The 26,179-nt window shown below is 39.0% G+C and overlaps 2 protein-coding genes across 3 annotated transcripts; both read left to right on the top strand.

The window, feature by feature from the left end:
* Nucleotides 1-1,366: 1,366 nt before the first annotated feature.
* Nucleotides 1,367-21,007, top strand: LOC100256678 (mitochondrial ATP-independent inner membrane protease subunit 2). 2 transcript variants are annotated; one of them, XM_002277993.4, is made up of 5 exons: nt 1,367-1,596; nt 16,633-16,805; nt 17,656-17,839; nt 20,282-20,388; nt 20,480-21,007. In XM_002277993.4, exons 1-5 carry the CDS (start codon nt 1,525-1,527, stop codon nt 20,559-20,561), a joined length of 618 nt encoding a protein of 205 aa, XP_002278029.1. In that variant the 5' UTR covers nt 1,367-1,524; the 3' UTR covers nt 20,562-21,007. The 2 variants fall into 2 exon arrangements, 1 of the variants encoding a protein (XP_002278029.1); XR_009466026.1 differs by lacking the exons at nt 1,367-1,596; nt 17,656-17,839; nt 20,282-20,388; nt 20,480-21,007 and adding an exon at nt 12,615-15,888 and having other exon boundaries at nt 16,633-16,717.
* A 3-nt stretch (nt 21,008-21,010) lies between these two features.
* On the top strand, nt 21,011-25,037 carry LOC100261778 (rho-N domain-containing protein 1, chloroplastic). The gene is made up of 2 exons (XM_002277948.5): nt 21,011-22,364; nt 23,686-25,037. Exons 1-2 carry the CDS (start codon nt 22,337-22,339, stop codon nt 24,789-24,791), a joined length of 1,134 nt encoding a protein of 377 aa, XP_002277984.1. The 5' UTR covers nt 21,011-22,336; the 3' UTR covers nt 24,792-25,037.
* Nucleotides 25,038-26,179: the final 1,142 nt, after the last annotated feature.

Below are 26,179 nucleotides of genomic sequence, written 5' to 3' on the forward strand. Positions count from 1 at the left end.
AAATTACTAATTCTACTTGCTAGAATTGCAAAATTCAAAACATGTGTTAATGGTAAATGTCTAACTAGTCCATTATACATAAAGCTAACAAAATGTTCCTTATAGCTATTATTCTTCCAATATATAGTTCTTTACAAAATGTTTAATAGTAATTATGAGATAGTTTGTGCTGGTACATGACTAATAACATATTTTTTTGGCTAGTGTCCTGCAAGTAAATGATGAGTGTATCTGCAACAGGGTGTGTCCGGATGGTTTTTTTGGATATACCCCTCCGAAGTTTAAGTTAATTTTTGGAAGAGACAGATAATAATTTTTTTAAGGAGCTTTTCATACTTGAATTTGATGTCTGGTGGCATTTTATTCTGAAGAAATTGTAATGTTTCATGCACTTCTTTAATACTTTAAATGCCAATAATTGATCTTGTGAATAATGACTTTTAAGCTTGTAGTAAGACGTTTATACTCATAATTATTCTTGACACAATGGTTCGATATATTTATTACTCGCTGTACATTGCCTAAATAACACTGTGCCTGTTTAATATCTGGCAGAAGAGAGGCTTTTATCTAGATAAATGTGAGAACTCATAGTTTGTATCAAGTTTATTTAAGGTAAAGCTACTTTATTTTTGGGCATATTTCCAAAGGTTGGCCAATTTTAAAGCCTTATTTTAAATTGATCCCTTAAGGGAAAATACCTGTACTCTTGTCAAATGATGAGACCTTGACGTGATTGTATTTTACATTAAAATGTTCATTAAAAAAATAGAAAAAAGGGATATTATTCTTTAATATATAAATAATTGATTTAAAATAACTTTTAATTTCATATTTAAGAATTATATCCTAAAATTATTATTTTTTTTTGCATAATATGTAAGTAAAAGTAAGGGGTTCTCATGTTTTTTCATAAATAATTGATATTACTTTTTTTTTTCAAAAAAACAAAAATTATTTTTTAAGAAATAAAAAATCAGATGAAAAAATATATTTTTTCCACTTTTACTCCACATGCCATATACTTTAAAATGTGGGAATTTAAATTAAAAGGTGGAATAAAATAATTTATCAATAAATAAGACCTTGTTTGTTTAAACATTTTTCTATTTCTATTTTTAAAGAAAACAAAAATAATGATCCAAAATATGTTTAGAAGTTTTTTTTTTAAATTAATTTTTTTATGTTTATTTAAAAAAAATTAAAAATGGAAAAAGTGAAAAGTGAACCTTATGGGCCAATTATAATTATGAATTTTAAAGTAAGAAAAATAAATTTATTTATTTTGAAATCATTAAGCTTGTCTTTATTTTTCCTTTTTTTTATTTTATAGAAAAAAAAAAGAAAAAGGAAAAAAAAATTTGCAGAGGTGAAGATTGATGAAATAGAAAGGAGAGGGCCAAAGGGACAAAAATAAATAAAAGGGGATTTAATTAGGGGTTTAAGAAAAGGGGATGGTGCTGCTGCAGCATCTGCACATTTGCATATTCACATCCAAACCTGCTACAACATAAAAAACTGGCCATGGTTTCTCTATCTACTTGGTGCCGCTACATTGCCCACAAGCTCGAATACTCCATTTCTATCAGTTGGAAGGTACCCATCTCTCTTTTTTTTCCCAGGGAGTGGTTTCTTGGAATGATGTCCATGTTTTTTGGGCCCTTGACCCCTCTGTTTGGTTGCCGAGAAAATAGTGGAAGAAGTGGATGAACTGATTTTTTTTTTTACGCTGGGTAGAAGGGTGTTTTTTTTTTCCTTTTTCGGGGTTCAAGAATTTTGTTTTATCGGGGATCAAATGGGGAGTAGATGTTGTTGTTGTTGTTGTTTATTTATTTATTTTTTTGTGTGTGTCCTTTAATTTATAGTCTGTTTGAGTGGATCAAAAGCTCGAATTTTCATGTGGGGTTCGTTGGTTTTGGAGATTTCTGCTCGGTAGAAGATGGGTCTCTGTGGATTGGCATGGATGGTTATTGTCTGTGGGTTTTCGCTGTTTGATTTTATGGGTATCGTTTAGTGAGTTTTCTTAATGTGTCTTGAGATTAGATGGTTTATTTCCCATTAGTATTGGTGTTCGGATGGGTGGCTTGCTTCACGCATTTCTTAGACTACAATTTTTTATGGTTTTTTTATATCAGTTTTTTTGTATGCCATTTATATTATTATATTATGTGTGGTTAATTTATTCTATCTTGTATAGATTATGTGTGGATGTTATTGGTCTCAATGAGGTATTCTTTGTTAAAAAAATATTTCAATTTATTTTCAGTGTCTTGGATTTAATTTGTGAAATTGGCCCCTTTATCAGTAGCGAATAGAATTGCGAAAATGCAAAGGGATTTTCTTTGGTTGGGTTTGGGAGAATTTCTTTGAGGAATATGGCCCTCTTAGGGAAGTGGCTTTGGAGGTTTCCTTGGGAAAGTTCAGTTCTTTGGCGTAATGTTATATTGCACATATATGGGACACATCCCAACGGTTGGGATACCAACATTTCAGTGAGATGGTCATATTGTGGTTCTTGAAAGGCTATTGCTCAATTATTCCGGGATTCTCCATTCATACTCGTTTCTGGTGGGTAATGGGACAAAGATCCATTACTGGGAAGATTTTTGGTGGGGGGAATAACCTTTGAGTTCTCAATTTCCTAATTTATACAGAGTTGTATCAGTTAGAAATTTTTCTATAGCATCTATTCTTGGTCTCTCTTCTCCTTTTGGTTGGAACTTTTAACATTCATTAAAACCTTACGAATTCACAGATTGAGGATCTTGAAATACTAATGTCCATTCTCAATTGTGTGACCTCTCACTGTCCACCCTAGATGTGAGAGTCTGGTCATTATCATCCCCAAGCTTATTCATGGTCAAATTTTTTTCTTAGCCTCATCCAATTACTCAATTCCAACCTTTTTTCTCTAGCGAAATTCATTGCAAATCAAAAGCTCCATCAAAGGTCAAAGAATTTATTTGGCTAGTGGCCAACAAGAGGCTAACACAAATGACTTGCTTTAGGTGGTAAGACCTTTCAAAGCCCTTAGTCTTGATCGTTGCATTTTGTGTTTGAAAATCAGGGAGTCAATTGATCACCTTTTTTTTACATTGTCTACTAACTTTGGAGCTATGACATAAGTTAATTAAGCTAGTTAGATTGGAATAGATTTCTCCTAGAAGTATTAGTGACATGATGACCATTTCTTTTAAGAGATTGGGGAACTTTATTAGAGGCAAGGTTCTATAACATATCACATGCCTTATGTTGATTTGGATACTATGACGGGAAAGAAATGTAAAGATCTTTAGGGATAAGTGGAGGACCTTTAAGATGATATATATATTTTTTTTTTGATAAGTAAGAGAATTGTATTATGAAAAGGCGCTAAAATAGTGGCTTAAGATGTACAAGAAAGTGACACTCACCCCCTTACAGCTGAAACAAAAAACTGTCCAACAAGATATACAAAAAAACAACATTTTCCTCAACGGGAACCTATCCAATCAATGAAATCAATTAGCGTTGAAGGACCATCTTTTATAAACAATTTAGACTCCGACCAAAGTAAATATACAAAAAACGCTTTCAGTTTCTGCATGGACAGCACACCAAGCTGACCAAAACAAGCATAAAGGGCCCGCATTCCAAGCTGCCCTCCACTTCTTACCCATAAAAGACCTTTTTCACCCCAAAAGGGTTTCCTTAACTGAGGAAGGAAACACCCAATACACTCCAAACAAAGTAAAGAATAGCTTCCACACTTCCCTTGTCTTTTCACAATGGAGAAGAAGATGGTTAATGGACTCCTTATGCGCTTGACACAAATAACATCTATTTTCTAAAGCCCAACCTCTCTTTTGAACTTGGTCCAAAGTTAGAACTTTTCCCCATGACGCTTCCTAAGCAGAGAAGCTTACTTTTGGTTGCACACTAGAGTTCCATATTATCTTCATTGGGAAACACCATGTTGAGTTCGGCTCTAAGGCTTTGTAAAGAGACTTGATTGAAAAAATGCCATCCTTTGATTCCACTCACCTCACCCTATCCTCCTTCTCCACAATCACTCTCTTCCCACTCAAACACAACAACAAGTTTTCCACCTCATCCATCTCTCAATCATTAAAAGGCCTAGAGAAACAAGGGTGTAACTTCCTCTCCCTCCCTTTCCTCACTTTTTGAAACAGTTCAAACATTTTTCACCCAAGCCTATTTAGAAGTAGCTAAGGCAAATAAAGAGGGAAACGAATCACCCAAAGGTGTAGTTCCACACCACTTAGCCTTCCAAAAACTCACCTTTTGCCCATTTCCCAATAGAGCTAACAAGGTGCCTAAACTTCCTAATTGCTTTCCATAGGCCTACACCATACCCCTCCCTAACTTCTTGAGAACACCACCCACCACAATCCCTCTCATATTTCCCCTGTATTACTTGATTCCAAAAGGCCTCTTTTTCATTTGTAAAGCACCAACTCCATTTGCCAAGGAGAGCCTTATTGAGCGAGGCAAGGCTCTTCACCCTGAGTCCCCCTTTTCTTTTATCTAAACAAACTATCGTCCACCTTACTAAATGAGGTTTTCTCTCAAGAGCCCCACCTTCCCACAGAAAATCTCTTTGAATTTACTCCAATCTCAATCTAACCACTCTTGGCAAATGATATGAGACTTACTTTATTTCTATTCCTCTTTCTTGGCTTCTATTGCTCCTGCTTTTAAGGCCATACCTATCAATATCATTCAACTGGATTGGGAAAAATCTCTGAAGGAAGATGGATCTGAAGGCAGAATTCGGTCTTACTCCAGTGGTAAGTCATTTACATTGAAGGCTCATCTACTTTCCCAACACTCGTGGTAGTTGACGTTCATAAATTTGTGAGGACCTCTTCCATGGAAAACCCACTTGTTAAGCCCAATCAAAAACTGCCCACTGCTGAATCTTTTTCTTGTATCATTCTGCTCCCAGATTACTGACGCGATCACCTGGTATTCATGATGGTGTCTGCTAACCTATGCAATATATACTCCATTAGAGCCTCATCTTACAGTCTGTTAATCCCGCATTATGGCTTTAACCACCCAGAGTTTGACTGAGTGAACCAAGTCCAGCAAGCTGATTCAACAGCTTCACGGCCATAGAAGCATGTAGTGATGGAGAAGAGGGGCATTCAATACCCATGGGTATTTCCACCAATTGCTTCAGTAGGTTAGGATGCGGATGCAGTGTTCTCAATCAAAGGAGAATCATTCTGACACCTTGCATGTAGACCAATTGCTGTCTCCAATTTGCTTCATTATAGGCTCAATGACGAAAGGACATTTGAGAATATGGCACTGATCAAACCCTTTTCTTGGAAGGAGCATTGAACGAGTCTTCTTCATCGTTTGCATTTCCCGCAGCTGTGGGTTTTGAAAATGGCACACCCAAAGGTGGCCATGCACTCTTATGCAGAAGTGGGGGCCCAGGGTGCTTTGGTTGAGCACTGGATATGGATTTCAGGTCTTCTAATCTTGGATCGACTTCTGATGGTTGATGATACACGGAAAGTATAGTGAACATGGGTGATGCGTTAGCATTTATGAAATGAGAGAGAGAGAATGAGGGTGGAAAGGTTGGCGTCTTTGGGGAGCTTTCTTGGTGAGCTGCTGAATTTATGGAGAAAGTAAAGAATGAGGAATGCATGATGGAAAGGTGCTAAGGGGATTGAGTGGTGTTTGGCGGGTATGAAGAATGGGTTAGGCTAATGGAGGTGAGTATGGTATGGGAGGATAAACTGAAAGTGGTGAGCATGTTAATGGGTATGATGGGTATGTTGGGTATGAGGTTTGATTAGTGGAGGAGGTGAGAGAAGCGGGCTTATCCTGAACTACGACCCATTTTGGTGAACATCCCATTCAGCTTCAGCTGCATGGATTCATGAACCATCAACAGTCAAAAAGCAACACTAATACCCTAGTATAGTAGAGTAACCAAGCAACTCCATGAACAATGAAATGGCATCTACCCAAATTCAGAAACTATGCCCATACGAAAACCAATGGTGACACTAACAAAACCCTTCTCCTTAGGGTACAAATAGTCACCGGAAGCAGAGAGTAAATGATAGAGGAGCAAGCATAAAAACAGAGCATCAAATAAGCCAAAGAAAACATTAAACCGTGCCCCTTCTCATATTGAAGTCTATGGGCTTATGTATGGGTGGGAAAAACCAGGTGGAAATAAGATCAAAGATATGACTCATACATCCAAAGGAAAGCTAAAAGGAACTAGATCACTCTTAAACCCATTCCCTTGCTCAGCTCAAAATTACTTCCCTATAACTCATCTTGCTCCAGATGTCTCCCCCAGCTTATTCTCTCCTCATTGCTTTCACTTCATTTTTCTTCCTTTGTTTTAGCTCTCTCTAGAAAACCTTTCCTCTCTGTCCATCCCACAATCCCGTTCACCCCTCTCTCTTCATCTCTTCTCTAAAACCCCTCATCCTTTTCTTTCAGTTGGTCCCTTCCTCAAGCTATCTCCCCCGCTCCTCCCCAACGACCTTCAGAATATTCCCCCACACCTGTCACCCTCTGATTCCTTCAAGAAAATGCCTTTTCCAGCCCACTCTCTCATACATGTGTTGCCAAAACTTCCTAAAAGGTGGTAAAAAACATGGTCCAAAATACCCCCTACCTATAGACCAAAAAAATGAGGGTCTACATAATGGTTGATATATAAGGATTAAGTGTCATGATTATTGAAATTTTTTTGTGGGTTGTTCCTTAGCAAGTAGTGAGGGCTTTTAGAGCCACTTGTCTCGGAGAAAGATCAATTTGATTGGCGTTCCACAAGAGGGGAGTTTGTCTCGGCGTTGTGCATGCAAACCCCTCCAAATGTTGTGGATTAAGAGACGGTGTTGGGACTTTCTTTAGTTGATCTTGTTGGTTCGAGGATGGTTTGCAATGAGGCAACTCTCTCTTCACTAGCTCTCTTCTCATGGAGCCTAGAGGAGAGAGTGCCATATGCAGACGTTGCCTTCTTGTTTGAAGTGGAAGGTTTTGTAGGTAAGTTATTGACTCTAGTTATTTTGACCGGGGTAGGTCTTCTCCTTCTTCATCTTTTACTTCCAAAGACGAGGGGTCTATCATTGGGGATGGCTAATAGCTTGGTTCCATGGAAGGAACAAGACAAAGAGTTTTTAGTAGAATGCAAGAGTGATGGTTATGGGCAATGCATTGCAAATGATTTCTAGTGAGAGTTTGGTTGTGGATTTCCTGGAGAATCATTCTAGAGATGCTAGGCGTGTGGGCCTAGATGTGTGCAATGAGAGGTGGCTTCAGGAAATGGCAATCCTAGCAAGGACACGATGGGAGATGGGAGCCTCTCTGGTCTATCTTTCTGGAAATTTGTCTCTAGCAAATTTTTGGGATTGCTAGTGGAAGGGTATGAGAAGGAAAGTGTACCCTTGTTGAGAAAGTTAGAAGTGATAAAGAGCCGTAGAGTAGTGGCCTTAAGTAAAAAGAGGAGGCCTTCCTTTATGTTCCATTTTGATAGTGAGCTTCAGAAATTTGACTGCTCGTTTAATTACAACCAATCAAGCAAAAAAAGAAAGGAGCCAGAAGAGTGGGTGGGAAAAAATTTGAGATTTTTGGACTACCGAAAGTAGGTTTAGAGGTTGGGTGTTTGGCTCTCCTTAGAAATAGGAAGGATAGAGATGAGGTGGAGGGCTGGGATGGTGGGAAGAGGAGAAAGAATACATTCTCTTCAAAATTTGAAAAGGATTTAGAGGAGCAGGAATGTTTTGTAATGTTTAAAGGGGCAGGAGGTAGTCGTTCAGGAAGTGGTTAGGGAGAATGGAAATGGCTGCAGTGGGTAGATGAAGTTTGAATTTATCTTTTGGATTCTTCGAGGGGCTAATGTCAGCAAGAAGAGATGGAGTTTCAAGGCTTTGATAAGATTGCAGTAAGCGGACTTGGTTTTCAAGAAAGAAGGTTGTTTGGGGACTTTCTGTTTTTCTAGGTCTTTAGGTTGATGTTTGTGGATGGTTTGTGGTTTGTTGTTTCTCTTTTACCATTGTTTGCCTTTTGGTGCTATTTGTATACTCCATGTGTATTTTATGTGCCTTTTCTAAGCGCTTTTAATATAACTGCTTGGTTTACTTTAAAAAAAAAAAATTATTGAAATTTATTTAATGAAAATTTTAATATTAAAAATAAAAAATAGGCAAAAGTAAGCATAATTTTCGCAATCTCTATGTATTTCATATCTTAAGAAATGCACTCTTTTAAATTGAGATTCATAGAGGTTTGGGTCCCTATGGAGAGTCCTAAGGGCTTGACCATGGAAGGTTTCTTGGTTATCCAAAAAAAAATAAAAAAAAATGTACTCCTTTGAATTGAGATTCATAGATTTGACTAGTGAACCTTATTAGCAAACATTTCATTAATGTAACTTATCAGGATTTTTAAGGTGAAAGATAGAAGAGACTTTTGCCGAATCTCATCTTTAGTTCATATCACATTGGTGGACTATGACAAACAATTTCAAAGAGAACAATGACTAAATCCTTTTTTTTTTTTTTTTGATAGTTAAACAACACAAATATATTAATAGTGCTAGGAAAAGATGCATAAAGTACACACAAAGCATACAAGTAGCAACCTAATACAAACCAGCCCCCCAAAGTAAAAGGAAAGAGAAACCGGAAACTAGGCCCTCAAAGTACCGACTTCACCCTTAAAGCTAGCAAAACTAAAAGCCCTAGACATTGCAAACCTTTAGGAGAAACTGCCACAACCCCTCTTCCTTACCCTTCCTGAAACCACCATCTTTTGCCCATTGGAAATTTTAATCCAAACATGCATCGTACAGGGTCACTGACAAACCATCTCCCCCCTATTACTCTGACTCCTCTCTTTTTTGTTTGAATTGTAGTAATTGATTTAGCATTTTCAAAATTTTGAAGCTCCCTAACAAAGCGGGGCGTGGAGGATGGCCTCCTCTTTACATCCAAAGAACTGTGACCCTTTCTACTTCCCAACTTTCTCAACAGGGACATAGTTTCTGTCTCATGACCATCCATTGGCAATCCCATAAACTTGTTAAAAGAGATAAATCTCTGAAAAGACAGGTCAGAGGTTCAGTATAGTAAGTTGTTCAGGTAACAATGGAGGAAAGCGAGAGCGAGAGGGCTGGAGAGAGAGAGAGCGAGAGCGACGGAGGAGAGCGAGTGATTCTGCATGCAAGCGAAGGTGTAGAGGGCAATGTCCTCTCGGGAACTTGGAAAAGCTTGAGGAAGAGTAGCTTCGGAGTGGAGTCGAAGACTTTCGAGGTCAAGGTAGAGGAGAAGAAAGGCAAATTGCAAGCCACGATTGTGGAGAGGAAAAGAGGGATTTCTTCGTGGATCAAGCTGAGACTGGAGAGCCTAGGGCTCTTTGTAGAATGTCTGGTTCTATGCATTAAGGACACGAGAACTGGAAAATGGGAAAGAAAATGGAAGAAAAAAGGGAGGGCCTATTCGCTGGTGCGCGATGAAAACAAGGGGGGGGTGCTTTATTCGGTTAGGAGTTGTGGACCTGGAGAAGAAGAGGTTCAGCATCTTTACCCCCAAAGGAAGAGGAGTAAAGGGTGGTTGGGCTTCAATGGCGGAAACATTACGGCTCTTGGGTGTTGCTTTTGGAGGAAAGGAAAGCCAGAAGGACGAGGCGATGATGCTGAAGCCCAATTTGGTGAAAACCTTTGCGGAAGTGGTCAAGCTACCGAGGAGCAAAAGCAGAGCAGCGGTTAGGGTGGGGGTTAGAGAAAATGAGCTAAGTCGAAATTTAAACAAGTTGGTTCATTGTTTGGTTAGGTTCTGGAACCCCAGTTTAGTGAGGGGGGACGACTTAAAAAGTTGGGGGACCCAATTGGCAAAAACTTGGGGACTGAAGGGCAAACTAGGGCTAGCAAAATTGGAAAGGGGTAAGGTACTGCTGGAATTTGAGCTATTGGCAGAAGCTGAGAAAGCCCTAAACCTTGGAAGGACTTCAGTTGGGGGGTTTCTTCTGCGCCTGGAGAAATGGAGGCCTAAGACGGGGTGCTTGTTGGAAGGGGAGAAAAGGAGCGAGGCATGGGTGAGAATCGTGGGCTTACCCGTCTCATTATGGGATCGGGCTATTCTGAGAAGGGTAGGGGAGGAGTGTGGGGGTTTCTTTGCAGTCAATTCCCAAACGGAGAAGCTGGAGGAACTGCAGTGGGCCCGGATTCTGGTGAAGCTAAACTGTGAGGAGCTTCCCAACGTGGTGGAAATTTGGGTTGAAGACATTTTCTATTCGTTAACCCTTTGGTGGGAGGTTAGGCCAGTAATGAGAACGGTGCTGGCATGAAAGAGTGGGAAGAATTTCGAAACAGAAGGTGAGGTTGGGGGTGAGGCTTATGCATGTGCGGGCAAGCGCGTGTTGGAGAAGGATGACGACACAAGGCTTGAGGCCTTGTTGCAGTCTGCCGATGGGACGCGGGGGCAGACAAGTGGGTCGGGGCGACCTGTGGTTTTTCCTCGGAGCCTTGACGGATTGTCGGTTGGGCCCTAAGGAGGAATGCAACTTTTGGGTGGGCCTCCTAAGCCGGGCCTAGCAAAGGTTCCATGGAGTTCTAGTCCGGTTTCTGGGCCCGTTGGGCTAGATCCAGTTTCGTCCACCTCATTTGAGATTGGGCCGCTTCTCTTTGGGCTGTCGTCTAGGAAGGACCCTGGGCGGGCCAAAGCAAAGGAGTCCTTCGTGGAGTCTGGGCCGGACTGCCAAGGCCCGATCCAGCCTTTAGCTAAGGTTCGAGCCCAATTTGGTGAGGCCCGCCCCTCGGTTTTGTCTGGCTTAAGCTTACTGAGGGGTCTAGAGTCTGATATCTCGTCTTTCTGGGTGAAGGATGGCTTGCGGAAGCAAATTGAGGAAAAACTACATTCTGAGGAGAGATTGAAGACCGACTTTGCTTTAATGGAGGAAGCTTTGAGGTATGGGAACGCCTTTATACCTAATGGAATGTTGGTTTCTGGTCTCTATTCTTCTCTTTTTTTTTTTTTTTTTTTTTTTTTTTTTTTTTTCTGGTCGGACTCCATTGGGGGAGTATTATGACTATTTTGGGGTCGGTTGGGAGACAGCCCAGGGGGAAACACCGTGTCGCATGTTCAATGCCCCGGGGTTTACAGAGAAGGAGACCGTCACTTGTTGGGAGCTGATGGAGGTAAACAATGGCAGCAATGAAGAAAGTAGAGAGGAGTTGTGCTTAGTTCAAACTATGCCACAAGAAGTTAAAGGTTGGGAGGAGGTTAGCTGGGAGGAAAGCGATCTAGCTAGGTTCAATAAGTTTCTGGGGTTTTCGACAAAGGAATTGGAGAAAGACATTTTGGATTTTTTGGTTAAAATCAGAAAGAGAAGGGAAAGAGTTCATAGCAAAGCTCTTCTAGAGAAATCTAAATTCGAAGGGAATTAAAGAGACTAGAATGCTCCATTAACTATGAGGGGGGGAAGAAGCAGAAAAGTGGCATGCAAGGAAGATGGTGTCAGATCATGGAAGTCCAATGAAGTTAAGGCTATTGAGTTGGAATGTGTGTGGAGCTAACGATAGCTCTAAAAGAAAGGTGATTAAGGCCCTGATTAGAAGTCAGAGGGTGGACTTGTTTTGTCTCCAGGAAATGAAAATTCAGGCAATGTCAGAGGGTGTAGTGAGGAGTTTGGGCACTGGGAGGTTTCTAGACTGGGGTGCCATGGATGCTCATGGCTCTGCGGGAGGGATATTGATTTGTTGGGATAAAAGGACCCTGGAGGTGCTTGAGATGGAGGTGGGACACTTCTCAATTTCCTGTAGGCTCATGAATGTGGAAGACGGGTTCGTTTGGATTTTCACAGGTGTGTACGGGCCATTCTCTAGAGAGGAAAGGGAGATGTTGTGGGAGGACTTAGGGGCAATCAGAGGCTTTTGGGATGACTCCTGGTGTTTAGGGGGTGACTTCAATGTCATCCTTTCCCAAAGGGAAATGAGCAGCTAGGGAAGGCTTACTGGTGCAAGGAGAAGGTTTGCCCATATTGTTGACTAGTTAGAGCTTCTTGATCTTCCTTTGCAAGGGGGTGTGTTTTCCTAGAGTGGGGATAGGAATAATCAGTCTTGGGCTAGACTGGATAGATTCCTAGTGACCCAGAATTGGCTTGATCAATTCAGTGGGGTTGTCCAAAGCAGGCTGCCTAGACCTACTTTAGATCACTTTCCCATCTTGCTGAAGGGTGGTGGGTTAAGGCAGGGCCCCTCCCTGTTTGGGTTTGAAAATATGTGGCTTAAAGTCAATGGTTTTAAGGACCTTTTTCGGGAATGGTGGCAGGGGTCTGGGGTGAGAGGGAGGGCCAGTTTTAGATTGACCACTAAGCTGAAGGTGATGAAGCAAAAAATCTAAGGTTGTAATAGGGATGTGTTTGGAAGGCTGGAAGTTAATAAAAACTCAGCTTTTTAGCAAGTTGAGTTCTGGGATGGGGTGGAAAGTGAAAGGAGCCTTTCAGAAAGAGAAACAGAGCTGAAAAAAGAAGCTAAGGAAACCTTTAAAAAGTGGGTTTTACTGGAAGAAACCCATTGGAGACAATTGTCAAGGGAGCTGTGGCTAAAGGAAGGGGATGGGAACATAGACTTCTTTCATCGGATGGCCAATGCACACCGAAGAAACAATTCCCTAGATAGAATTAAGATTAACGGGGTGTGGATGACTGAGGAACAAGAGGTGAGGGAGGGGATTGTGAATGCTTTTCAGCAATTGCTCTCAGAAGAGCCAGACTGGAGAGCTGACATTGAGGGGTTGCACCTCCAAAGTCTAAACATCCGTGAAGCTGAAGTCTTGGAGCTGCCTTTCACTGAGGAAGAAATCCACTCTGCCCTGTTGGAAATGAATGGTGATAAAGCTCCAGGCCCGGATGGGTTCATAGTGGCCTTTAGGCAAACTTGCTGGGACTTTGTGAAGGAGGAGATTGTGGATCTGTTTAAGGAGTTTTATGATCAAAGATCCTTTGCCAAAAGTCTCAATACCACTTTCCTGGTCCTCATTCCAAAGAAAGGTGGGGTTGAGGACCTTGGGGACTTCCGGCCTATTAGCCTTTTAGGGGGACTGTACAAGCTTTTGGCCAAGGTGTTGGCGAATAGGCTGAAAAAGGTTCTAGGAAAGGTGGTTTCTGTGGATCAAAATGCTTTTGTGAGGGGCAGACAAATTTTGGATGCTTCGCTCATAGCTAATGAGGTGATTGACTTCTGGCATAAACATAAGGAGAAAGGGTTGATTTGTAAATTGGACATTGAAAAAGCCTATGATAGCATCAATTGGAATTTTCTCATGAAGGTCTTGCATAAGATAAGCTTTGGGTCTTGGTGGATGGAGTGGATTTGGTGGTGCATTTCAACTGCCAAATTTTCTGTCATGGTCAATGGGGTGCCAACAGGCTTCTTCTCGAACACCAAGGGGCTGCGTCAAGGGGATCCTCTTTCTCCTTACCTTTTTGTCTTGGGTATGGAAGTACTAAGTGCACTTATAAGAAGGGCTGCTGATGGGGGCTTCATTTCAGGCTGTAGACTTCGGGGGAGAGGGAGGATGGAGATGAATGTCTCCCACTTGCTTTTTGTTAACGATACAATTATTTTATGCGAAGCAAGGAAGGAGCATCTAACCTCTTTAAGTTGGATTTTGGCTTGGTTTGAGGCGGCTTCGGGCCTAAGAATAAACCTAGCTAAAAACGAATTAATTCCTATTGGGGAGGTTCAAGAGATTGAGGAAATGGCAGTGGAGCTAGGGTGTAGAGTGGGGTCTTTACCTACTGTTTATCTGGGGCTGCCCCTTGGAGCCCAACACAAGGCTATTTCTATGTGGGATGGGGTGGAAGAAAGAATGAGGAAAAGATTAGCCCTTTGGAAAAGACAATATATTTCTAAGGGTGGGAGAATCACCCTCATTAAGAGCACACTGGCCAGCATATCTATTTACCAATTGTCCCTCTTTCGAATGCCCAAGATTGTAGCAAAAAGGCTTGAAAAAGTACAAAGAGACTTTCTTTGGGGAGGGGGAAGTTTGGAAAGGAAAGTCCACTTAATCAATTGGGAGGTGGTGTGTACTCAAAAGGAGAAGGGTGGTCTAGGCATACGAAAGATTGATCTCTTGAACAAGGCTTTGCTGGGTAAATGGATTTGGAGATTTGCCTTTGAAAAGGACAATCTTTGCAAGAAGGTGATCGGGGTGAAGTATGGCCAAGAGGGCTTTGGGTGGCGGACTAATGAAGCTCGCGGGACGTTTGGAGTGGGGGTTTGGAAGGAGATTCTGAAGGAGGCAAACTGGTGTTGGGATAACATAGAGTTCAAGGTGGGTAAGGGGACTAAAGTCAAGTTTTGGACTGATCATTGGTGTGGCCATGTGGCGTTGTCCCAAAATTTTCCCCAGTTATGTGCCTTGGCGGTCCATAGGAATGCAACGGTCAATGAAGTGTGGGACTCAAGCCTTGGTCAAGGAGGTTGGAATCTCAGATTTTCTAGAGATTTTAATGATTGGGAGCTGGATTTGATTGGAGATTTGTTTAATATGTTGAGAGACTTTAGGATTTCTTTAAAAGAGGACTCAGTGTTATGGAAAGGAGGGGGTCATGGCACTTTTGGGGTTAGAGATGCTTATAATTTGCTGGTTGCTCCCAACACCCTCGCCTTCTCGAAAAAGTGCATTTGGGTGGATAAGGTCCCAACCAAAACTGTTTTTTTTTTTGCTTGGGAGGCCACATGGGGGAAGATTCTCACATTGGATAGGCTTAAAAAACGGGGGTGGCAGCTCCCTAATCGCTGTTTTTTGTGTGGTTGTGAAGAGGAAAATATAAATCACATTCTTTTACACTGTATAGTGGTCAGGGTCCTCTGGGAGATCGTCTTTGCTTTGTTTGGGGTTCAGTGGGTGTTCCTAAAGACAGTCAAAGAGGTTTTACTTAGTTGGAGGGACCCTTTTGTGGGGAAAAAGGTGAAAAAAAAATTTGGAATTCCATTCCGTTGTGTATTTTTTGGACGGTATGGAAGGAAAAGAATAGATTAGCTTTTAGGGGGGGTTCTTTAGCTATACAGAAACTCAAAAATTCTTTTGTTTGTAATTTGTGGAGTTGGGTTAGGGTGTATATGGGAGAGGAGTCCTCTTCGCTCTTAGGCTTTTTGGAGTGGCTAGCGGCTACTTAAGGGCTGGTGAGGTTGTTTGTTTTTTGTGTTTTTTGGTTTAGGCTGCTATGTATACTCCTTGTATGCTTTGTGGCTTTTTGCCCCTTAATATATTTTGTGCTTATTTATATAAAAAAAAAAAAGACAGGTCAAAGAAATCCTTTATTTCTCTTTGTTTCAAATAAAAGTTCAAGCTACCTTAAAAAATTTGTATTCCTTATGGTAATAAAATATGTGTTAAAGCATTTAAAATATAAATGGGAAAAAGGGTTCTTTTTCTTAAAGTTTTTGGGTCTCTTAAACATGATTTTGTGGGGAAGAAACAAAATGAAGCTTGGAGGGCTGTGCACCCTTGTGCTTGTTTTGGACTCTTTGGAAGGAAAGTAACATGAAGTCTTTTAATGATGCTAAGCACGACCAAGCAATCAAATTATATCATGTATGCTTTAGTGAATTGAGTTAGGGTGTACATAGAGGATCACTCAATGACTATAATAGGTTTTGTAGATTGGTTGAGCTTCAAGTGAGGAAAAGGAATTTTTTGTGTATCTTCTTCTTGTCTAGATCGGGTGTGTATTGTATACATGGTATGTACCTTGGTGCGCCTCCTCTTAGGTGCTTTTAATATATTTTCTCATTTCCCTAGCAAAAGAAAAAGAGGGAAGACATGTGTCTCAAGCTTAAGAAGACATGTGGTGGCATTACACTTCTATACTATGAGCTTCTGAAGATTTGAGCTGTGGGTATGGAACTCAAGGCATTTTCCTTGTGTATAATTCAGTCAAGTTTCAGTGGATAAGCTTCACAAGTCTTTGATAGTTATAGTTGGTAGTATAGACTTAGTAGATGGTTCATATCATTGGTTTTTTTGCTTTCTTCTTCTGCTTGTTCTTATGTGCAACTTTGTGGAAAACTACATCATAATTTTTTTTTTCCCCTTCATGATGGATAGCTGGAATCTCGTAGTGGGCTTCATTCATTGATTGTCTACCACGTAGTGCACATGAACTAAAAAGGAGGTCCACTGGGTTACACCATTTTTCATATGATACCAAAATTGTGGTTTTCCTTTGTTTATGCTCTTGATTCTTGAATTTTAATCATTAAATTTTGGCCACAATTAAAGTGCATGGACAAATGGTTTCCAGAGGATCTGAAATGAAACAGAACTTGATAGGATGCTAATCTAGTGGGTCCATTTCAATCTATCCAGACCCATGCAGTGAGATAATCTAAGAATAGGACTCCTTTTTTCCTAATGAGGCACTTTTAATATGTTTATCCTATTTGTCCTTAAAAGAAACAACAAGCAAAAAAAGAAAAAGAAAATGGGCCTAATTAAGTGGATTGCACGCCGCATCTTAACAAAATTTTGTCAAGATACATGGAAACTGTCTTATAATTTATGCATGTTAGGTTAACTTTGGTGGGTGTTAGAACCATTCCCCCCTAAGGATTGTCCTGATTGAATCTTGTGTGTGATGCAGAGCTATAAAGGAGGTCAAATCAGTGACAGAGAAGTAGGTGATGTTGTTTGGAAAAATTTATTTCAGGGAAAGTTGACATACCTGCATTGGAATAAAGGAGGGGAGATGGCCCCCACTATAGGGGAGCAAGGAGGAACTCTTCTTGTCCGGAAATTGCCAGCTGCTGATCCAACGTAATTTTACTTGAAAGATGAATCTGCAAAATTATTCTAATTATTCTGTCTATATTTTTGGGAACTATTTTTACACTTCTCAAATATATTTAGAGTTACTTTTGTTTTCCTTTCAACGATCTAATATTCCTTCTGTCATGACCTATTATGTTGGCATATTATGCATCCTCAACTATGAATTGTGTACCCCTAGACCAGTTTTATGAGGCATTGCAAATAATTCTGGCATTTAAAATTGGGTTGTGCAATGTGATAAATTCCATTCTTGTTAATGACTATAAGTCTATAAGAATTCATAAGACAAAGAAAGAAAACATGTATTTGGAGGGTATGCATTCAAAAGAAACAAAAACTAAAAAAAAAAACAAAAAACCTAACAGCAACTACAAACATAATAAAGTTTTACCTTCAAGAAAAAGCTTTCTTGCCACAATGCTTTTTCCACAGTTGAATAGGTTGCAGTTGCTTGAACAATCTTGTCATTTAGGTCATATTATCTGTATATGCAAGTATTGGCAGAGCTTAGGTACTGACATAAAGCTTTATTAACTGCAATGCTGGAATGATTTGGTTTTGAGACATAGGCATGGTATCTGCTTCATAGTAAGATCATTGTCTTGAATTCTATCTCAGAAACACAGACATGGTAGTCTTTTTAAGGTAGGGTAATTATCTTGAATTATATCTAAAAACAGCTTCATCTTCTACCAAATAGTTCTTTAACGGTAATGTGTATCCAAATGTGGAACCCATATGCAGCCACTAACAGATCTACATTATGCATGTGCATGTACCTTTAGTGCTGGTGCTTTCATGATTCTCTGATTTCATATGTATATTTCTTTGACAGGCGCGTTTTTGTTGGGGATGTTGTGGTCTTGAAAGACCCTGAAGAGTCAGATAATTATTTGGTTAGAAGATTGGCTGCAGTTGAAGGGTATGAAATGGGCTCTACTGATGAAAAAGATGAGCCTTTTGTTCTTGAAAAAGATCAGTGCTGGGTGTTGTCTGACAATGAAACTTTGAAGCCCACGGTACATGCCATTTCTAATTGAGAATTTCATCATTAAATTCTTGCAAAATTTTTGGTATATCTACTTGGTAACATAGGTTAGATCGTACATGCTATTTCTTATTGAGAATTTGATCATTTTATTCTTGCAAAAGTTTTGATATATCTACTTGATAACATTGGATAGATCCATTTTCATTCCATTTCTTATTGAGAATGAATTATTTTATTCTTTCAAAAGTTTTTGATACATCTACTTGATGAACATAGGAGAAATCTTTTTTTTTTTACAAAACCATGTACCTTTTTCATGGTTGATATTTCAACAAAGCAAATCTTCACTGTGAAACTAGCATATTTTACACTCTACATATATCAGTATTGAGGTTATTCAATTCCAAATATGGGATTTCTACGTTGCTTTTCTTCTTCTATAAGATGATTTGTACCAGTTATTGTTAAGTGTTGACATTTCAACAAAGCAAATCTTCAGTGTGAAACTAGCATTACATAGATCAATATGTAGGTTGTTCAATTCCATGAATGGGGTTTCAAAGATGCTTTTTCTTTTTCTTTTTCTTCTTTAAAGTGATTTATATCAGTCATTGTTAAGTGTTGAAAGAAATTGTATTTACCCACCAACTAAGAATGAAGAACAAAAAAGAATAACTTGAATTACAAATCTCTGTTCTTAATGAAGTAGAGATGTTCTCATTGGTATTGTGGAGGCCTTCTTGGAGATCCAAGGTCCATTGAAATTGTATTTCACAGAGAGATGGATGGGGTCCAGTTGTTTTTGAGGCTCGACTGATGGGTAATCTTCTGCAGTAGAAAATGCCTTCTTGTGGGGTCTATTATAGAAGATAAAACTAGAGGTATGCTGAGCCCATAGATGGAAAAGGAGGCAGTGCCAGTTTAGGTTAGCATATCTAATCCTCCCCCGGCCTCCTAGATATTCTTATCATCTCATAGGTGGGAAACTTTGGTCTATTGAGAGCTTTGGTTCCATTTTTAGATGGGCTCCTCTATTAGCAGCATGAGGAACTTTGTTGGAATACATATTCATCATTAGCCTTTGAGTTCCTGCAGTTGGTTGTATTTTGCTTTCAGTTTTTTCTTTTATATTTTTCCTTTTTTCCCCCCATTTGTTGATCTTCTTTCCTTTCCCCTTTAGAGAAAGCCTCCTCTGAGTCATCTCTTTTGTATCTCTCTTCCTTTTCACATACTAAGCAAGCTGCAGAAATGCATTGACTCAAAACACAAGAAGTTGGGACAGATTAAAAGTGTATTTTTTGGCATAGTTGTCAGCATACCTGTCATTGACCCATTCAGATGGTTTGCATTTCATCTAGTTCCACTGCTTGTTGAATGGGTTGATTGAGGTCAGATTGAGAGAGGATTGAATATTGAATGTTTCAAAAATGTACAAAAGCTTAAACCTTGTTTGTTGGGTTTGGCATCTGTTAGCATATAAATAGTCCATGGCTCATCTCCAAGCCAGTCCCCATGTTAATATTTGAATTTTTTAAACGAGTAAAATGTCATAGAAAAGCATACATATGATATAAACAACACCCTCCAAAAATGGGTTGGGAACATAGAAATTGAAGAAGCATTGAGACATGTTAGTCTCCTAACTATTAGGCTATGTTTGGTTCCTAGAAAGTTTGAGGGAAAATGTGAGGGAAAGAAAATAAAGAGGAAAAGTAGAAGGAAAAAAAAAATTAAAGTTAATAAATTATTTTCATATCCTACTTTAAACTTGTTTCACTTATTTAACTCTTTTATATAAAGATGACATAATTTAAAATATATAAGTTTGTTACTAATTTTAATTATATTTGTATTTTCCTTTGTATTTTCCATGGTTAAACCAAACATGAGAAAGTCATTTTCCTTGTATTTTTTTTTCTTTCCTTAGTACTTTCTGGGATCCAAACACAACCTTAATGAAATCCTAAAATGACTTTTTTATTTATCAATAGAGTCCTCTATCCATACATTCAGGGACTTCATAACTACTTCCTTGAGCTTGCCCAATTTTGAATTAATCAGACAATCCCAGTTTAATTTTTTGATTGGGACTTTAGTTGACTGGCAAATTTGGCTGCTATGTGGTCTGACTGACTGGTTCAGTCTGGTCCAGTCCAGTCCTGACAACAGTTTTTTCTGATAGTAAATGGATACACTTCTGCAAGCCCACAAACACAGAAACCCACACAAGGGTAACATGTATCATACATTCATTTTTTTTCCCCTTCATTTTCCTTTTTTAAAGTATAAAAATTAAATGAATGTTTAATGTTTCAACAATGTCAGTCCTGAGGTGCACACACAGATGCCTACCTCTAAGGTTGAGTTGTGGTTTCTGGTAGATGGCAATTGCCTTATTCTTGGAATGGTTGTACAAGTCCTGATTAGCATCTTCATCTTTATTTCTTTTCTTTTCATTTTTTACTGGCAGCAAGCAAATGACAGTAGAATATTTGGCCCAGTCCCCATGTCGGATATAGTTGGTAGGGTCATATACTGCCTGAGAACAGCTGTGGATCATGGCCGTGTGCAGAACAGGTGAGCTTCTAAAAACTCAACCCAATTCTTTTTCATCATGTTTTGGGGAAAAGGAATCTGATAATGATTGAAAGTGGCTTCCTTTAACCAGCCATTTCAGCATGCGAAAGGATACACCCGTGTTGGAAATTGAACTGGATGTTGATGAGATGGCAAGGCGTCACAAAACATAGACCATTCCCACCTTGCTTCAACTCATTTGGTTTGTGTTGGATGTTGATGAGATGACAAGAAGTCACAAAAACCATATACCATTTCCACCTTCCCGACTTATTTGGTTGGCATGTATTGTTTTCCTCCCATTTCTCTTAGAGGACATCTTTTTGTTTTTTTTTTTCTTTTTTTTTCTTTTTGGTCTTAGAAGTAAAAAAGCATAATAAAAGATGGAATCTTCTCTATTTCAACAGTTATATGGCACTGTTGTTATAGATGTCTTTGAGCAGGTATGGTAGTCGGGTCTTTCTCTCCAACTGATGAATTAGAGGCAGCCGTCAGGTCTCTCTTAACTGAAGAACCGCAGCGGACTGTTTCTATCTTGAGTTAAAACTGTATCTAACATTGCTTTGGAAATTTGAATGATAATATAGGCTGAGAAGCTAGCAGAAAAGGTCACTACCAAGTTTATGGATTGCTTATATTGGGACATTGGAGTGTCTCTAGCTCCACCTTCCTATTTTGGGCTTGCACTGATCATGCTTCAACATGTGACCTCTGTATTTTTTACTTTGGAATACCCTTATGCATGTTCCTACAAATTTTTTTACAAATTTTTTTCTCTATTCATACATTTTGGGGTGAATCATGGAACACATCATATGCTCTGGTTTTTGCTGAAAGGCAACTATAGCTGTTCCTCTTCCTGCTATGGCTCCACAAGACCAATGTCAAGTCTGGCTCATCTCAAGGTCATGAGTCATGACAGTGCTTGGCTTGTTGCTGGTTTTCCTTGAATGCTGTTATTGTGCATTGCCTTATGTGTTTTGGATGCCAGGTTGCCTGGTTAATATTGCAGTCATTGTAGATGAAACCATATTTAGAAAATGTGATCTCTGATTGAAACAGAGCTTGTGTTTTACAAGATACGGTTTTGTTCAAAACAATCCACAAGCTAATTTGAATTTTTGAGTTTTTATAGTAGCTCTGATTTTATATTATTTAAATTATTTATTGGTTCTATTTTATTAAGATTATTAATTTAATAATAAAATAAAATTATTAATTTAAAAAAATACTAATTCAAAAATGTTAAGGCTGATGTGGGTTGAAGGACAAAGTAACCTATTGAAAACATACATGCACATTATTTATTTATTATTTTCTTATATTTAAAAAATATTAAAATGATAAAGAAATCTTATTTTTCTTAATTTTCCATTATATTAGAGTTATTACTCTGCCTTTTTTTTTTTTTTTTTTTTTTTTGGTAATAAAACTTTTTATTTATAAAAAAAAGCAATTATAAAATTGTAGTTGGAAAGAAAATTCAGGAAAATGTGATTAAAATAAATTTAAAAATAAAAAGTATAGAGAAGAGTTGGGGAGGTGAGATTCCTGTCATGGAGTTGCAATGAAATAGGAAAAAATATCTACCCATGAAAGGGATAATGAATCATAGAGAATAAATTTTAATCACCAAAATCAATATTTTGGTTTTAATTTTTCACTTCCTATTTGATTTCTAATTATAATATCAATTATTTTATTTTTATTACAGGTATAAAAAAAAAGATGAAATATTTAATAAGAAATTTTGGATTATAGAGTATAAATAAATTTTTGACTTGAAATAATTCATGTAATAATAATAATAAGAATAATAATAATAATAATATATATATTTTTTCCCTCAATTGACAAATATTCAAATATGCAGAGTAAATAAATTTGGAAGCAACAACAAACACGCAACATTGAAAATGCGAAACGCCCACTGAGACGTTCCATAGCCATGTCTCGAGCAATCCATCTCGCCGCAGGTACTTTCTCTTCTCTCTCTCTCTCTCTCTCTCTCCCTCTATACTCTAGTATCTACTGATTCAGCTTCTTTAGCCCCTTCTGTTTGGTTCGCCGGATAAGTGCAAAAAACTTGGAAATGTTCACAAATACCTTTTTCTCGGCACCCAAATGGAGATTTAGGGTTTTGTAGTTGCACTTGACTTCAAATATTACTTACCCACGTGCACGATGTTCTGCGTTTTTATCCTTGTTTATATCCACCTGCGTTATATGGGGACTTTTTTAATGTTGTTATGTTTATTATGATGTATTTTAATCTTTGCTGATGAGAAAAGGTTATGAAGATTGGAATGAGTCTTCTGGGTCTCGTATTCGAGATTACGTTGAAACTTTTGTTTCCCATTTGGTCTCTCTGTTTAAGCTTTTGGGAATTGTGAAATTTGGGTGTTGCATGCCATCCGTTTGATGAAATGTTTCTGTGGGTAGTTTATTACATGACGTTGCTGATACTTATGCGTGGTATGTTGGAGGTTGCTTTGTTGTTCAATAGCTTCTGTTGATATTAATATTCTGGATTTCTATTACTAAAAGTTTTCGCGGCCTCGTCAATGTCTTTGGTGAGTTCATTTGCAATGGGGGATCAAAATTTACCTATCAAAAAAAAAAAAAAAAAAAAGCCACAGCTGCTTTTAATTTTGATAGTAAAGTCGGGTTAGAAGTCATGTCTAGGCGTTTTGATGGGCTTTGTTGAATCTGACTCTTAAGAGCTGGGAGTTCAATTCTAACTTCAAAATCTATTCTCCAAACCTATATGTCACCATCTTTTTTCATTGTAAACTATAAAATCCGACACTGCTACTAATTAGAAGTTGAGTTATATTTTCTGAAGCAGACTGAGAATTGATAATTTTACTGGAACAACCTTGGCACTTTTTCTTTCCTTGTTCTTTTTATGCTCTATAGCTATACAATTGATTTGTCTTGCTTTAAGATTTTTTTATTCAATTAGGTCATGAACTGTGTGAGACATGAGTTTTCGGTTTTTAAAATGCATTGATGGATATGTCTATGAACAGAAGCATGGTATATTTTGTCTCTTAACTGGGGTTTCAAAATAGAAACCATCAGGTCAAGGGAAATAGTCCAAAACCAGCTGATCATCCAAACATTTTTGCCATGTAAATATCCTGGTCAGAACCCGTAATTTCTCTTAAACTTTTCATTGCAAGCCTATGTAATTTGGGTGCTCATGGAGGTTGCATTTCATAGACAAGGTTTTCCATCCAATGAATGATTATAATGCATTGGACTTATAGGTATGAGTCTTGGCTGTGGTTGTAGGTTATGGACCATCGGATGGCAGATGTCTCCCTTGCTCAGGGGTTTCTAGAAGAGCTGTTGCTTTATCCCCTTGCACTTCTCGGTGTGACTACAAAACCCTTTCACAGGTTAAGATTGTACCACTAAAATGCATATCCAGGGGAGCATCTTTTATGTGCAATGCAAGTTCTAGTGGCAATAGGAGAAACCCAGACTTCTCAAGGCAAAGCAGACATGGATTCTCCCGAGGCAGGAACAGGCATAATGAAGAGAATAACAACTCTGAAAACCTTGAAGAATCTGAATTCTTATCATCAAAAAATGGGCCATTACTTTCTCTTTCAGGTAGCCCAAAGTTCCAAGCAACAGCAACCCCAGGACCAAGAGAAAAGGAGATTGTGGAACTATTCAGGAAGGTGCAAGCTCAGCTTCGGGATAGAGCAGCAATGAAAGAAGAAAGGAAGAGTGAAGCATCACAAAGACAAGCTAAAGAGAGTGAAAATGTGGATTCCCTTCTTAAACTCTTGAGAAAGCACTCAGTTGAACAAGGTAAGAGAAGAAGTAGTAGCAGAGACTTCAATTTGAGCCAGCCTGATCAGAATGGCCCATTTGATGAAGAGAAAAGCACAAGTTTCTTTGATCTAAGTAGCAGTATGAGGGATGAGGCCCGAGAACCTAATGCCTCTTTTACCAGGCCAGCATCAAATTTCCAGCGTAAATCTCCAGTTCCACGAGTAAAATACTATCCTGGGAGGGACACAGTAAATTCTGTCTCCTATCCAAATATGGGTGGGAAGAAAAAGAAGAGCCTAGTTGAGACTTATTCTCAGCCAGAACCTGAGCCAGAGCCAGAGCCAGAGCCTGAACCTGAACCTGAACCAGAGCTTGAGCCTGAGACCACATTCCCAGATGGGGATGTCTTTGATGAGTTGTCAGATGCTGAGTCTTCAGATACTGAGGTTTACGATGATGAAGATGCAGAAGAACAGGAATCTGCTCAACATAGGGATTTGAGTGCATTAAAACTACCAGAATTGAGGGCCCTTGCAAAGTCCCGAGGCATGAAAGGGTTCTCAAAGCTGAAGAAAGGCGAGCTCATGGAGCTGTTAATTGGGCGCTCAATCTGATCCATGAAGCATGAAAGATGAAAAACACAGAGCCACTTTTGTGTGTTGAGATAGTTTTGGGATGTGCCTTTTTGTTTTTAGTATATCAACCATTTCTATTCCCGGTCTGTAAGATTCAATCCCTTGCATGTTATTCAAGGACTTGGATCGTTTTGGATTTTCAGAGATAGTAGTGAATCAAACTAGCCTTTTAACTTCTTAGCTCCTTTATGAATGCATGGGATTCCTTGATGAGGTTTTGACATAGTTCTTCTCTGATTGTTCTCTCGTCTGCCAGTTTTACTGCTATTCTGGTTTTGATGTCATAATTTCCTGAAGTAATGCTTATATTTTGAATCTGCTGTCCATATGGTCTTTTTTAATTCCTGCTTCATGTTGTATATATTTGATCTTACATCAAATGAGAACAGGAAAAAGAAGATGAAACCATGCCAAACCTTCACGCTACGTTGTGCTTGGCTTGGTTGGCAGCAGAACCTACTTGGGCTTCTGGGCCTAGAGATGTAGAAAAGCCGAATTTGTCAGTGCCGACAGAGCCCATTTAGTAAACTTGCCAAGATCTGGTCTCTGGGGGAACGGGGTCAAGCCAGTGATTCAGGCATCTTGCATCCAAGTACACTGCATTGTCCATGGATGTGTTATTATTGTATTATGTGTTAGAACTTTTTTGAACAAAGGACAGCATCTATATTCAATACTATGCCCCCATGCATGTGACCGGAAAAAAAAATGATGCTTTCCCTTTTCATTTTTCTCCTAAATAATGATTTAAAATTTGAAAGATGGGTGTCCATGACCAGGGGAAAAGTGCAGTGCTCTTCAGAATTTAGGTTTGGGGTGTTTCAGTTGGCCTCTTGCTTGATGAGGACAAGCCAAATGTGTGCTTTAATAATGCCCTCCTATGAAAGGCATGTCTCCTTTCTGAGGACATAAGTGGAAACACCTGAGGCCTGAGGTTTGGCATGAGGCCACACCATTACCCATTGTAACATCAGTGGCCCTACCCCTCCATTTTGGAAGCCAGAGGGTGAAACCACCACATGCCTTTGCTCCATGGATGCAATCCGGACCTTTCTTTCACTCTTCTTTTGAGTTACCCATGTACTGACATGGGCTTATGTCCACCACAAGGTCCCAACTTTTCACTATATACCTAGCTGGATATCATAAGCTGAAGAGGCAGCGAAAGCTTAAGGTGGGTGTGGGGGGTTTTCCCTAAATGATAAAAAGATGAAAACTTTTTGAAGTCACTGTCCTTTCTTCAAAATCCACCCCCCATATGGGAACTCATTCTTTTATTCATTACATTATCCCTTTGCAGTAGCAACATGCCGTATACGGCAAAGGTTATCGATGATTATTAAGTAGACGTCTCTGTTAAACCAAGG

The sequence above is a fragment of the Vitis vinifera genome, chromosome 7 (genome assembly GCF_030704535.1).
Source record: "Vitis vinifera cultivar Pinot Noir 40024 chromosome 7, ASM3070453v1".
Taxonomy (NCBI): domain Eukaryota; kingdom Viridiplantae; phylum Streptophyta; class Magnoliopsida; order Vitales; family Vitaceae; genus Vitis; species Vitis vinifera.